This window comes from Herpailurus yagouaroundi, unplaced genomic scaffold, assembly GCF_014898765.1.
Source record: "Herpailurus yagouaroundi ecotype Mexico unplaced genomic scaffold, PumYag 163, whole genome shotgun sequence".
Lineage (NCBI taxonomy): Eukaryota > Metazoa > Chordata > Mammalia > Carnivora > Felidae > Herpailurus > Herpailurus yagouaroundi.
The window spans coordinates 58,506,757-58,521,246 of NW_024412404.1; the positions used below are offsets into that span (position 1 = coordinate 58,506,757).

Consider the following 14,490-nt stretch of genomic DNA (forward strand, 5'->3'; position numbering starts at 1 on the left):
CCACCTGCAGCAACCTGGACCCTGGTGCACAGAGAGCCCCCCACCCCGGGGAGCCAGGCAGTCCTGATTTGGGCACTCACAGCCTCCCACTGTGCACACACAGGCCCACTGGGTCCTGAATCTTCTAGAATGAGGTTCCTTAGAGCCGGCATTCAGGCTCTGAGGTCAAGACACTCCAAACGGCCAGGACTCCGGGCCTCTGGGTGTACTTTCCACTTAGGGAGGTTAAGGTCATGTCCAGGGGTCACACACAACTAGTCCCAGAGCCAGAGTCGGAATTGGATGTTCTTTCCTGGGTACCCCACTTCCCCCCACATGGGTGACTGGATGGAGGGGGCTGAAATGGGCTCCCTGGGAAGCAAGGGAGAAACTTGTCCCTGGGGTGTTCGAGAAAATGGCTAAGCCACCAGAATCCCCCTGTACCGGGCATGGGAGATTTTGGTACGAGGTGGTTCTAGCTGAGAGCTGTGCTCTTTGGGGTTCGATGTCTGAGCCCCCAAAGGCCTTTGCTCTTGGGGTGTCTGGCTTGGCTGGGCCCATGGGGCATATATCCCAGCACACGGGGCACCACCGGGAAGAGGCCTTCAGAGAAACTTGCTGGGAGCTGTTTCCATTTCTTTGTATTAGTTGTCTTTGCCTTTGGCTAAGAGCTCAGCTTGACAGAGCTCTATGGGGTTGTATGTGCAGAGGGCTTTGGAGATGAGCTGAAGGCCTGTGGGGGGTGATAGACACAACCAAAGCCAGGGTCCTGCTTAGGGGCGCTGGGGAGTATGGCACTCTGGGACACTTCCCTAGAGTGGCCACTAGAGAGCGCCCAAGGGCCAGCTCCCAGCTGTGCCCCAGAAGGGGTGCCTGGAGGGTGTTTCTAGGCTTGCCCATGATGGACAAGATGGTCCAGGACAAGGTATTTCAAACTCTTTCACTGGAACCTTACGTGGGACCTACATTCCAGGGACAGGTAGCTGAGAAAAGTTTGGGGTGAAGGGAGAGAAGCGGCAAAGCAGAAATCTGTCCACTTGTGCACAGATATCTGCTGACATGAGATGGTGACCCACACAGAAACAGATACACACATGCATACGTGAACACGTGTGTATACACACACACACACACACACACACACACAGTGCTCACCCATGTGCATAGGCTGAGCAGTGGGTAGGGACTGGTACATCCATTTATCGAGTCAAGAGATGTCTTTTGAGCACTTCCTAAGGGCTGAGTTTGGTTGCTGGGTCCTGTGGGGATACAGGAATGGGTAAGGCACCGGAGAACACCCCACAGAAACCAACTACTCTCCCGAGCAGAATGTGGGGGTCAGGGGAGGTAGAATCACAGATCTGAGGGTGAGGAGGGAGGGACACTTAGAGGTGCCTCCTATTTGTGGAGAGTTTTATATAGTTCTAGAACTCCGTTACAAGTAGGCAGATCAGTTACTTTCCTGTTTCACTTTATAGTTTGCATGACTCAGGAAAGGCCACACGTGAAGACCCTGGAGGAAACAGGTCTCGGGTCTTACGAGCTGCACTGCCTCCAGGCTGCTCTTACTGTAGCTGGGACTTCTGTGAGCCCTGGGGTGGAGGTCCAGGACTTTGATGGACCGAGACTCCCAGGCATGACGGATGTGGCCCCGCCACCCCACCTCCTGGCTTCCGGCCTGGGCTTTGCAGACGAGGTCACGGAGTGCACTGCAAGATTCTGCCACGGCCCCCGGAATGAAAGCTCTTGACTTTGTCCCTGACTTTTAGGCAGTTCTTAGTTGTCGGAGAGAGCTGATTAAAAATCATCTATCAAGAGGGTCACCTGGGTGGCTCAGTCGGTTGAGCGTCCAACTTCGGCTCAGGTCATGATCTCATGATTCATGAGGAGGAGTTCAAACCCTGCATTGGGCTCCCTAGTGTCCGTGTGGAACCCACTATGGATCCTCTGTCCCCCTCTCTGCCCTTCCTTCTCCCTCTCTCAAAAATAAATAAAACATTTTTAAAAATCATGTATCAACAAAACAAATCATCAGGCATGGTTTTAATAATGTAAAACTCTCCAATTTTTAAAATTTATTTGGAGAGAGAGAGTGTGTGCGCGCACGCAAGGGCAGGAGGGGCAGAGAGAGAGAGGGAGAGAATCCCAAGCAGGCTCCATACTGTCAGCGTGGAGCCCGACTTGGGGCTCGAACCCACGAACCGCGAGCTCATGACCTGAGCCGAGACCAGGAGTCAGACGCTCAACTGACTGAGCCCTCCCAGGCACCCCCAGACTCTCCACTTGTTATTTAAATATTTTTGTCGAAACACTCCTGGACACTCGAGCTAGAAAACAGAGCACCCCAGAATGCCAAATCTGGGAGGGATCTGAGAAGCTTCCAGTGCAATCTTCTCCTCTGACAGACGAGGCCTGAGGACTTGGGGGTGGACTCTTCACGGAGGCCCTCTTAGCGGATCTTCCGGGTTACCCCGGCTGCTGTAAAGAGACGTGGAAACGGGCACAGCTCCGCTCCCCTGAGGAGCACGGCCTAGGACCTGCCACCCTTCCCAGAGCCCCTCGGTGGGCACCGCCCCCACAGCCCCCAGCTGTGCTCAACCAGGCCTGGAACAGGAAGTGCTCGGAACCTTCCCTGACGTTGCCATGGCGCCCACGACCCGGAAACCAAGGGCAAGCTCTCCCCGCCAAAGCACCTTGGCCCCTAAGAAGAGAAGGGTGAGCCCCGGATGTCATGAGCGCTCTCGGGATTCAGAGTCGGAAGGTGAACGGCCCGCAGCAAGCCCGTAGTTCAGAGACCGGTGCAACGAGAGTGTCTCTGTTCCACAAGCTTCTCCGGTAAACACACCCGTGGCGGCGAGGGGTCTTGAGAGCAGTAAGTATGGCTGGTGCTTTTCCATCCCCGTTAGAGAAGGAGGGGGTCCCTAGCGACCGGCACTGCCCGGGCTTGGTAGGGAGGGGCTTCGGGGGCTCCAGGCTGGGAGGCAGGAAGGCCTGGAAGCCGAGGGACCAGCACAAATAGCAAATTCTGTGACCAGCCTACTTACGGACCTCCTTCGGTTCCTATCCCTTAGTTAAGGGCGAAGAACTGTGGGTTCTCTCCCGTTTGGCCTTATTGGAGCCACGTTGCCAGCACAACAAGCAGAACTTTGTCAGTCTCCTGGCGGCCTTTAAAAAGTCCGAGATTCTTCTCTTGATTTGCTGAATGACCCACCCTCCAAGTTTCCCCGTGATTACTCTTGTGGCAGAATACAGAATCTCCGGGCTAAATAATCTCCTGTTTAGAAGAGACCCTTGGGAAAGTTCTTGAAAATGGAAACCTCACCTCTTTTGTCTCCCAGGTGTTTCTTCCCCCCCCCCCCCCCCCCCCCCAGCACGCCCGAGGGTCATTGCCACTACCGCTCATGAAAATGCTGAATCCGGTGAGTAGACGAATTTCCCCAGGGGGCAGGCGGTGGGGAGCAGCGGAGGCATCTGCTCGCGGCTGTGCCGCCAACGTTGCCACAAGGGGATGGGTCGCGCCACCGAGGACCCCCCAGCTTTACCGGCTGACCCCGCTGTCAGAGCAGTCCCGCTGCCCGAGCCGGCCACTGTTCCCGTCTGACGCCGCGCGGGACTGCCTCTACATCCCCACTCCACCCTGTCCCATCGCCCACCATTTCCAGGCACTAGAGCGTACTTCCCAAACTTCATCTGACCGTGTTAACTTCATCACCGTCACCGTCATCATATGAAAACCAAGAGACTCAAAGGTTAAATGACTTGCCTTAAGGCCATACAACCCGCTAGTGGCGATAACAAGATTTGACCTGAAACTCTCCATCCCATGGCCCCTGGTCTCCCCACCCCCCACCCTGCCGGTGACTGGCGTGGCTTAGGAACAACTGTATCCGTTCCTGGGGGGGGGTCCCTCGTGGTCCACTTTTCCTGGCGAGGTTTCTTTGAGCCACCACGTCTAAGGTTATATTCCAAATATTCTACTGCTCCCCTAAGGAAACTGCTGAAAGGGTCGCTCAGTCAGTTAAGCGTCCGACTTCGGTTCAGGTCACGATCTCACGGTTCGTGAGTTCAAGCCCCACATCGGGCTCTGTGCTGGCAGCTCAGAGCCTGGAGCCTGCTTCGGATTCTGTCTCTCTCTCTCTCTCTCTCTCTCTCTCTCTCTGCCCCTCCCCTGCTCATGCTCTCTCTCTCTCTCAAAAATGAATAAACGTTAAAAAAAAATTAAATAAAGGAAACTGCTGAAGCCCTAGGACCTCAAGGAAATGTCTCAGTAAAAGTCTCTTCCCAGTGGCCCAGCCGTCCATTCCTGAGCACACACCCAAAAGAATTGAAAACAGGTGTTCAAACGGAAACTTGCACACAAATGGTCACAGCAGCATCGTTCACAGTCACCAAAAGGGGGAAACAACTCAAGTGCCCATCAGGTGACGAACGCATAAACACAATGCAGTCTCTACGTCTCTGCGTACGACGGAATATTATTCCCATTCGGGGAGTGAAATTCTGACCCCTGCTACAGCAGGGATCGACACTGAAAACACTACGAAAGAAGCCAAGCCCAAAAGCCCACATAGTGTATGATTCCACTTATGTAAATATTCAGAATAGCGGATCCACAGAAGCAGAAAGCAGATGAAGGGTGGCCAGCAGCTGGGGGAGGGGAAGTAGGAGTGACGGCTTAATGGGTATGAGATTTCCCTTTGGGGGAATGCACATGTTCTGAACTGGATAGCAGGGGGGCCGCGTGGCCTCGTAAACGGACCAACTGCTACCGAGGTGTATGCCGTAAAATGGTGAAGGTTCTGTTTTGTGTATTTTGCCACAATAAAAAGCAGTCCCTACCTAGGATCCCCTCAGTTTGTTAACCTCTCAGAATCCCGCGTGAGGATGGGCATTTAAGGAAGTTTCTGGACACATCATCCTGTCCTTGCTTGCGGGGTCTTCAGAGCTACCTGCAAAGAAAGCATCTCTCTCCCCGTTGCCTCTGGCACCTTCTGGCCTAGATTCTAAAATTCCAAATTACTTGGTACCTGGAAATCCTCCGTCCCCTGAATGCGATGTTTGCCTGGAGAGGATGGCTCCTGGCCACGTTTGAAAGTTGACCAGTGTCTTCACGTGTGTCTTGATTTCCCTTCTGCTGCACAATTTGGAAAACGTGGCGCGTGGGTGAGGTTAAAAAAGGACTTTCTCCCTTCCTTTGCTTCCGACAGCAGCGCAGAGCTCGGCTGGAACGCCGGATGGTTGGCTCAACAAACCGGTGGCGTTTTCCCTCAAAGCCCTTCTCCGGAGACCTGCTGGGGCTTTCGCAGAGGTGCAAGGCTTTGAGCGTGGACCTTGATGAGGCTCTGAAGAACCCAGACAGGTAGGGAGATCGAAGAATCATGGCCGGGAACGCCCTGGGGGGGGAATGCGTTTCTGAGAAGTGCCCCACAGGTGGGTCGCTGGGTTATCTGGGCTGCCGTTGGGACCATCCTGCAGGACGGACGACTTCCTCGGAGGAGGTCCGTCGGTGTGACAAAAGTATGGAGAGACACGGGCCTTTTGCTTTTTCTTTTCTAGATTTTTCTTTTATATTGGGAGCTTTGGACCCTAACAGGATTCTGTTGTGTTTATCAACGGGGCTGTTGACCAAGGAAACTTAGCTAGTCTTGGCTGCGGGTCTGACCCGAACTCATGAATGGGCATTTCCACCGGGTCCTGGCTCCCCATGTGTGAGAAGGAGGCTCCTCCCTCGTTCCCAAGGTGTTCTCACAGCAGGCTGGGAGCATTACTTCTCCATGTGACAAGTTCTTTCCGGCCTGGCCTGGGCCATGGAGCTGGACCCTACTGCAGAGGGAATACTTCGCTTCCCTGGTGCTTTGGACATAAATGTGCCACTACCCTCCCTGGGCTGACAGTACCTGCCTTCTGAGCACACGGTCGAATCTTCCCGAGCGTGGCCTGTGCCCCTGGGCGGCACCTGGCACAGAAGAGCTGTTTGTTCCACCTTTGCCGAGCGAGTGGCCAAATCCTCCCTTTCTAGGCCCCCCGGCCAGCCCTGCTCCAATACCCCAGCCCCTCATGGGTGACCATACATTACACACATTTGGATAAATCACATCCATCTGTGTTTGGTGCCTCGATTCTCTGATGACCCCGGCTTAGAAAAATCGAGTGCTGTGCGTTGCTGTGTTTGGCGTTAGCCTTCAGCTATCTTGAACTTATTTTGTATGTATTTCATATTTTGTTTGGGTAGGCGTTTGAAGAAGTCTTAGAGTCACAGGCCCTTGTGTTCCTCAGTGCCAAGGCCAGGCTGGGGAAGCAGGCAGTGGAGCTGGGTCTGGGAATATAAGCAAACTGATCCTGAAAACTGACGAGGGCAGCCGGGCAGCAGGAGCAGAAGTCTCCAGAACTTGGTCTGTGCAGTCGCTGAGCTCAGCTTCAGGTGGTGGCCTGAGAGGCAGGGCACAGAAGCCTGAGGGTGATGGCGGTTGCTGCTGGGTTTTAGGACTACGAGAAACAGCCTATCAGTCAGGGTTAGAATTCCTTCTCTTCCATTTACTAAGCTGTGTGACCTTCAGCCAGTGGCTGAACCTCTCTGAGCCTGTTTCCTCATCTGTGAAATGGTGACCACAGCATCTTCCTTGAAGTGTTATCTTGGGTGTTAAATCAGACAGTGCACTGAACAGACCTAGCACGGTTCTAGCACGTGCTAGATGATCCATTAATGGAGTTTTATCTCGATAGCCCGAGCAACCGTTTTGGTTACTGGTCCTGGTGATTTCATTCTGGGGTGTGTCAGCCCTATGCTCTGCCAGCCAGCAGCCCCATTTTTCATCCTGCCTTTTACCACCTTCCCCAAAGCAAGACACCATGCCTACCACACACAAGCGACACGGCGGGCCTCTCTCCTTGGTGATGCGAGAAAGCTGTGGGTCCAGAGGCCAGCTCGGGCAAGGAGGCACTCCGGGAAGGCTCATCACTCATGTACCCGGCGGTCAGCTGACCTAGGCTCAGCTCACATGGCGGACGGGCTCTTCTCCATGAGCCTCTCGACCTCCTCCAGAGAGACAGTGGACTCACCTGGGTGTGTTCTCGTGCTGGTGATGACAGAGGACAAGAGGCAAGCCCAGGTGCACAAGTGCTTTCCAGACCTGCAGCTACATCACGTACACTAACACCAAGGCAAGACGCGTGGCCAGACTCAAAGTCAAGGGGCAGGACGTCAGGAGTTTCGCAAGTATTAAGCCAAAAGCCCTTTGAGTGGTTCACCGCAAGAAGTCCTTATGTCCATAAGGTACATGGAGAATTTCCCCTTTTTCCTCTCTTATTTCTTCATCACGACTGGGGGAACTGAGTCCTCAGCCTAATGGCGCGTCTCCAGAGTTTCCATGTGCCACTTCATCCCGGGCTGTCTAGTCCCGAAGGGTGACGAGGACAACGCATGCCATTTATTCCATTAACTTTCCAATGGTCCTAAAATCAACCTAGCCCTTGAAATTTGCGGAGCCCACAGGGTAAATGGTATACCTTGGCAAGCACCCATGACACCAGGCAAAGGCAATGTGGTTACTTCTGTTGTCTGGCTCAGCCGACGGCAGTGATGTCTGTGAGAGTAGGTGAGCTCATGGGCATTGCCCACAGTTTCCAAAGTCCGTTGCCTCACTTTGAGATCACAGTCTGAACCCCTGACCTTGACCAGCGCTTCCCAGACGTGTGACCAAAGCCACCAGAAGGATCGAGGCTGGCTTGGGTCAGGTCCACTACTCCTGTTGGATAAATACCTCAAGCTCTCACTGCCTTCCTGGGGCTGAGTCACCGGAAGCCACCTTCCCCACTTGGAAAGGGCAGCATGTGGTCAATATTATTCTGGACACAGGTTCCCCCACCCAAGCCCCCTCCGTGAACCCTGGCCCACGAGGGTTCTTGGAACCATTGGAAAAACAGCATGGCAAAAGTGACACTGACCCTATGCGGTCATCAAGTGCCCTTTGGCTGGTTGGCCTTCTTAGCCATGCCGAGGAGCGTGGGCTTTCCCCGAGAGCCCTGGGGAGACACTGAAGGATTCTCGGTAGGAGACAGGCAAGAGCAGATGTGCGTTTCACGTGGTTCTCAGGCTGCAGCCTCAGCTCTACACCCGAGGGGAGCTCCCTGGAGACTGGAGACTGGCGGGGGTTACAGGGTGATAATCATGGCTTGGGCGAAACTCACAGCAATAAGGGGAAAGAGAGAGGGATGAATTCACAAGATATTTGTCAGATCTAGGCAAGCGATCAGATGTGACAACATTCAGTACCCGGGCCTGGACAGCTGGAGGCTGGTGGTGCCATTTGCCGGAGAAGGAGCAGGGCTGGTTTGGGGTAAAACCTGAGTTTGGTTTTTGGACACATTGAGACTGGGGCATGCATGACCCCTAAACAGAAGTATTGGTGAGTAACTTGGTAAGTGATTGGTAAGTGACTTCCCAGAAATGCCCAGAACCCTCCCTCCCTTTCTCTAGCAGATATTTGTTGAGCACCTACTCTATGCTACTGGACATTATTTTAGACCCTCAGCGAAAGAGGAGTCATGCAGGCAAGCAGATATAACCTCAAATACCTTCGTGGTAAAGCCTCCCCGCAAACTGAAAACAGGAATCGAAATTCGGAGCCAGCCATCAGACAAAGCTTATCGTTTGCCAAACCGGCAGTGAAATGGTGACCGAAGGAAACTCTCGAGGGGCAAGATATGATAAGACAGATTAATAGGCGCTTTGAGGACACTCACGCTAGAACGATACGTGTTGCAGCTGGAGAAAACCGTCAGTATTAACTCCAGAATTTTTTGTTTGCCTTTTCCCTTGAGGTTATGTGTTTCACAAATTCAGAAAATTTTCTCTGAGACCTCGAAGAACAAGCCCGTCCAAAGCAGGGAGGCAGGTGAGTGCTTGTCGCCAGTGGACTCCATCAGAATTCTGCTGCGCCCAGGGCCAAGTGGTTTCTACGGAAGGAAACCCGCTGATAGGCCAGGTTCCTGGTCTCTGAGTTTCAGCTTCTGCCCATTGCACACTGTCTAATGTCACATAGGTTCTGTAAATATTTGTCAAATGCGCCATGAAATGATGCGTGAAACCAGGCTTGGCAAACATATTTTCATATGCTAATTGGTCCCAGTCGAGACAGACATGCCGGTGTAAATAAATAGGCTTTGGATCGGTAGACTAAACAGAAACTCCATCAAGGATGGACAGTTCTTTCTTCTCTGTCCCTTTCAGCTCCAACCAGTCATGACCTGGGCATCACATTTGCACGGGTCCAAGAGGACTTTTTCTGATTTAGAATCAAGAACCAGGCTAGGTCTGTCCAGCTGGGAAAAGGCTCACTGAGCCTCATCAGGCCTGGACAGGTCAGGTCCTTAAAGGAGTTTTTGGTTTTTTTTTTAGATAAAGCCCACCCCACACGAAAGCTGCCTGAGGTCAGAGCCAGACTCCTGCCCCAGGACAGGCCAATCGATTTCTTCTCACCTCTGGGTTCTGGTTGACTTGAGGCCCTGAGGAGGAGTCTGGGGCCATCTCCTGGCTCAGAGAAAAGAGTTCTGGGGTGAAGTGAGATGCCTGCCAGGCGTGGGCCATCGCGAAAGCAAAAGTGGGTGTCCAGTGAGGGCACACGCTTTATCCACAAGTCTGCTCCTGCCTGAAATCACCCAAAACAGAGTAGGATTCTTTCTAGCCCGGCACCACCAGACCGTTTCCCAAGGTGACCCAAGATTTGAGATGCGAGCCCACATTCTGAACCGCAGCACAAAACAATACCATAAAGTTGGTGAGTGACAATGTTAGTGACAGGAGAGGAAACAGGTGCCCAAGCTCACACAGTCAAAATAACGGCAAAGTCAAGAAACAAGTCGATGGGGGCTCATGGCCCTCGAGGTCCCGTCTAGACCTGAGCTTTCACCAGCTCTGTGCTAACACGAGTCCAGCCCGCAGAGGCCTCCTGCCCACAGCCTCTCATGCCTCACCTGGCCGGGTATCCTTGGGTCCCCCATCTGCCCTCCCATCAAGGTCTCTCTCTTTTTCAATTTTTTAATTTTTTTTAATGTTTTGAAATGTTTATTTATTTTTGAGAGAGAGACAGTGCGAGCAGGAGAGGGGCAGGGAGAGAGGGAGATACAGAACCTGAAGCAGGCTCGAGGCTCTGAGCCGTCAGCACAGAGCCTGACGTGGGGTTCGAACTCATGCGCCGCGAGATCGTGACCTGAGCCGAAGTCGGACGCTCAACCAACTGAGCCACCCAGGCGCCCCAAAGCCTTTCTCTTTTTAATCACCTATACTATAAGCATGAGATAAAGCCCCTTGCATAAAGCCCCCTACAGTTTGCAAAAGCCTCCTTTACCTTATAATCTTGTCCCACCCCTGTAGCGGGGTTTTCCAGTGGTCCCCATTCCAAGGGAGGCTTATGAGGACTCTGCCTCCTGGTGACGGGACTTTGAGCTGCACTTTGCTGTCGGTGGGTGGAAATTAAGCACCCATACCCAGTAGCTTCAACAGGGGACTGGGTAGTGAGATCGCTTCCCAGGGGATATTTGCCAATGTCGGGAGACATTTTGGGTTGTCACAACTTAGGGGGAGGCGGGGAGGGTGCTACTGTCACCCAGTGGGTAGAAGCCAGGGATGTTAAATAACCTACAGTGAACCGGACAGCCTCCCAGCAGAGAATTATCTGACCCCAAATATGATCAGTGCCAAGGGTGAGACATACCATAATGGGAAGTTATGGGGAGGCCCCCAAGAACATCCCTCCCCATGAAGCCTTTCCAATTCCCCAAGTAGAGGAAAGCACATGTCCCTCTGGAGTCCTACAGCTGTTGGTCAGCTGCTCTTAGCCACTTATCTCTTTCTGTGTTGCCTTATAATTCTGCTTATTATATCCCCCTGGAGCAAGTGCCCCGAGGCCCGCGCCGTCTTTTTGTTTTCTTCCTGGAGGGCCCAGCAAAGCCGCTGCCCATCCGCTCAGTGACTGTGACTGAATGGAAGATGGGGGGATTGACACGTCTCTTGGTGGGGACGCCGTGGAAGCGTTTGCTCAGCACCGTGTTCTCTCCTCAGACGTGATTCTCGAATGTCTGGGCTCCAGATGGGAACTCCATCAGCCCCAGCTTTTCCAGTCCGAGACCTTGAGCAAGCTCTACCTGATGGCGCTGGCCCAGAGCACCAAGAGGCCTACAAAGGAACTGGAGAGTCTTCTGCGAGGTATTTTCTCCCTGGCACCCAGCACTGAGCCCCAAATGCCCTCTGGTCTGAGGCTCCCCAGCTTTGAGTTTGGTCATCTGTTTCGAGACCAAGGCCACTCTGGCAGATAAGAGCAAGGCCCGTGGTGTGACCTCATCACAGGACTTAACCTCAGTCTCTGGCCATAAAATGGGAATGATAAATAGTTCTCACTGTGTTCCTTTGAAGCCTAGAGAAGAAGGTAATACCTGTGAAATCCTAGAACAATGCCTGGCATATATTGGGCACTCAGTGAATGTCAGTTATTTTTCTCATAACAACCCAGTTCTGGCCAGCTGAGGTGGAGACTCTCCCTGCTTCTTTGAGAAGAACGAACAGTGGTGTGGAGTCTCCTGATGAGTTTTCTGGAAGGGAGGCATAGTTGTCACATCTGGCCCGATATGCTGGTTAGAGGTTTACATGTTGTACGTCGATGTTATGTTTCCTTTGCTTTCTCTTTTCCTAACTTCACGTCATTCCATAACGCATTCAGGCCATTTCTTTCGTTCTTTCTTTTTGTCCTTTTCAACCCTCGTAATCCCCAGGCTCCCCTTCTGTGCCCCCTAAGTCCTTCTCCAGATGCACTGCCTTCTTTGGGCGATAAAGTTTGGCATCACTTCAGGACGACTCATAAGCAGGGACCGTGGAAAAATTCAAGGTTTCCAAAGGCAGCCAGCCAGGACGGGACTGCACTTCCAGGATGTGGCAGCAAAGTTCTGTTATTCTCCGGCCGGACAGGCTGGCTGAGCCCCCAGCTGCTGCCGCACCCTGAGCCTGGAGAGAGGGCCTGGCCAGGAGGCCTCTGACTCAGTCCTTCCTCGCAGAGCTGGGAGCTGAGAGCAGGCTGCGGCATTCCCCCAGGACGGTGACGTCCCTCACGCGCACTCACAATCTTCCCTACTCTTCCCAAGTGTCTGTCCCGGTGTCTTCGAGAAAGGGACGGAGTCCTCCTTCCGTGTCCCCTGTGTCCGAGTCAGAACACTCACGAGGCACCCGGGGAAAGACCACGGAGACCCAGACATGAGGGCATTGAAAAGCAAGAGAACGTGGGCGCCTGGGTGGCTCTGTCGGTTAAGTGTCCGACTTTCGCTCAGGTCATGATCTCATGGTCTGGGAGTTCAAACCCCGTGTGGGGCTCTGTGCTGACAGTGTGGAGCCTGCTTGGGATTCTCTCTCTCTCTCTCTCTCTCTCTCTCTCTCTCTCTCTCTGCCCCTCCCCTGCTTAGGCTCTTTCTCTAAAATAAATAAGCTTAAAAAAAAAGAAAGAATTGGAAAGAGAAAATGGAATGACTGTTAATGCTGTGGTCTTTGATACGTCTAGAATGATCTCGCTGACAAGACTGGGCCCTGCGAAGACAAGCCCCCTGCTAGAGGCTGGGCCTGACTGGGGGGCGTCAGGGAAGGTGCAGAGATGAATCCCCACTGCCCGGACTGTCACAACTTTCCGGGGTCTCTTCCCAGGCACCAGCATGTGCACCAGGCCCTGGGGACCATGTTCGCATGATGCTCAGCGGACACGGCTACCGGCCTTTGTGCACCTGGGAAAGCAGGACGCATCTCACAGTACATGGCTGGTCTCATGACCCCTGCTTTGGGTTCCTGAGAACACCCGCACTGCATCCTGGAGTGGTGGGCCATGGCGAGAGGCAGCCCCCTGCGAGCACCCCTGTACTGGCCACACACAGCTGTCCTAGCTGCTCGCTTTAAAAAAAAATTATTTATTTAGAAAGAGAGCACGTGAGTGCAGAGCCTGGCACGGGGCTCAACCTCACGAACCATGAGATCTCGACCCGAGCCAAAATCAAGTCGGACGCTTTAACCGACTGAGCCACCCAGGTGCCCCCAGCTGCCCATTTTTGTCCCCCCGAGAGTCCCGGATTAGCTGTGCTTTGGCAGGACATGCTTCTTCTCTAGGAAGAACCCCAAGGAAGAAACAGTGCTCTTTTCCTGAAAAGGAACCACCTTGGTTTCAGAGAACCTCAGAAGCACACAATTCAGCTATTACTTTCCTATTCGATTTTGAGGTTCTACATAAAACAGAGGGAAAGTTGAAGTCTTGTCTTCCACTGACTCTGACCTAGTCAATGATATTCCTTTCTTCCTTCAACAAATGTCGGGTGCTTAACCCCACCTAAGCATGGTCCTAGGAACTCTGTCAGGAGGTTGGGGGACAGACAAGCCAACCCAAAATGACGATAAAGCCCAATAAATAGCATGACCCATGATGATACGAGCTGCCACTTCCGGAGTGCCTCGTCGGCGCCCAGCACCCATGCAGCCATCCCAGTCAGTGCCCCCAGTGGAGGCGGACAGAATGCAGCGTGCAGGCGAGAGGCGGTGCTGAAATCCTGGAGAAAAATGATTCAGAGAAGAGAACAAGGCTCAATAAATATTTGCCAAATGAGAGCCTGAACAGAGCCAGGTGCCGTGAGTGTGGTGAGGGGGCCTTGCACGTCTGAGGAAAATGGATCTTTATTCTCCCTTTCTCTCTGCGGTCTTCGTAGTTGAACAGCGTGACATCCTTTTTTGGATCCTGACTCGTGTCATTTTTCATCACCTACAACCTTGAGCTCACTAGGCTTAGGATTCTGGGGATGGAATCCACTCATTTACTGGGGACCCGTGTGGGCGAGACTGTGTCGGGTCCCGGGGATGGAGTGGCGAGTAAACCGTCCGGTGTGCCGGCCCCGCGGGTGAAAAACCAGCAGGCACACGACGTAATCGCAGGTGGTGGTAACAGTGAGTCTAGGAGGAAAAGTAAAGCCAGTTTGGGGGGAAGGTGAGGGTGGGGTGCTACGTTACATATGGAGGCAGGAGGGTGCCTGATGGGAAAGGGATGGAGCCCCGCGACTCTTCTGTGGAACAAGCCACAAAGAGGCAGGTTTGGGGTCCACTGAGCCAGAGACTGGTCGTCTTGGGGCCACTGGAGGGGCTTCAGCTTGGTACCAAGGGTGTGGGATGCCGCTGGAGAGCTGAGAGTGGCGTGTGTAACTCACGTCTTAGAATAAGTCTGAGTGGCGGGGGGAGCCTGGCAGTGAATCGGGCTGCCCCTCCCCTGCCTTCTGGAAGCCTTAGGTGGCAGGGGTCCTCTCTTTGGACACCCGTGGGGCAAAGCTTCAACAGCCACTGGGTGGGTGCCTGCTTCCCACACTCATTCTTTAGCAGGGGGTCACTGTGATCCCATCCTGTGCCAGGTCTGGGCTGGGTGCTTGGGTGCAGAGATGACAGTGGCCCACCCCTTGCCCTCAGACTGCTCCCAGACTAAAGAGAGAAAGGGAGGAGGCAGGGAG

At 53.4% G+C, this 14,490-nt stretch overlaps 1 protein-coding gene across 3 annotated transcripts in view; it reads left to right on the forward strand.

Annotated features, from left to right (window-relative positions):
- The first annotated feature begins 2,198 nt into the window (after window positions 1-2,198).
- The window catches only part of BTBD16 (BTB domain containing 16), a 46,104-nt gene continuing 33,812 nt past the window's right edge, over window positions 2,199-14,490 (forward strand). For all 3 annotated transcript variants that reach the window (XM_040486661.1, XM_040486662.1, XM_040486663.1), the window contains exons 1-5: window positions 2,199-2,851; window positions 3,318-3,398; window positions 5,190-5,338; window positions 8,800-8,873; window positions 11,039-11,182. In XM_040486661.1, the coding sequence (XP_040342595.1) occupies window positions 3,381-3,398; window positions 5,190-5,338; window positions 8,800-8,873; window positions 11,039-11,182 (385 nt within the window). In that variant the 5' untranslated portion in view covers window positions 2,199-2,851; window positions 3,318-3,380. The remainder of the gene's footprint in view (window positions 2,852-3,317; window positions 3,399-5,189; window positions 5,339-8,799; window positions 8,874-11,038; window positions 11,183-14,490) is intronic.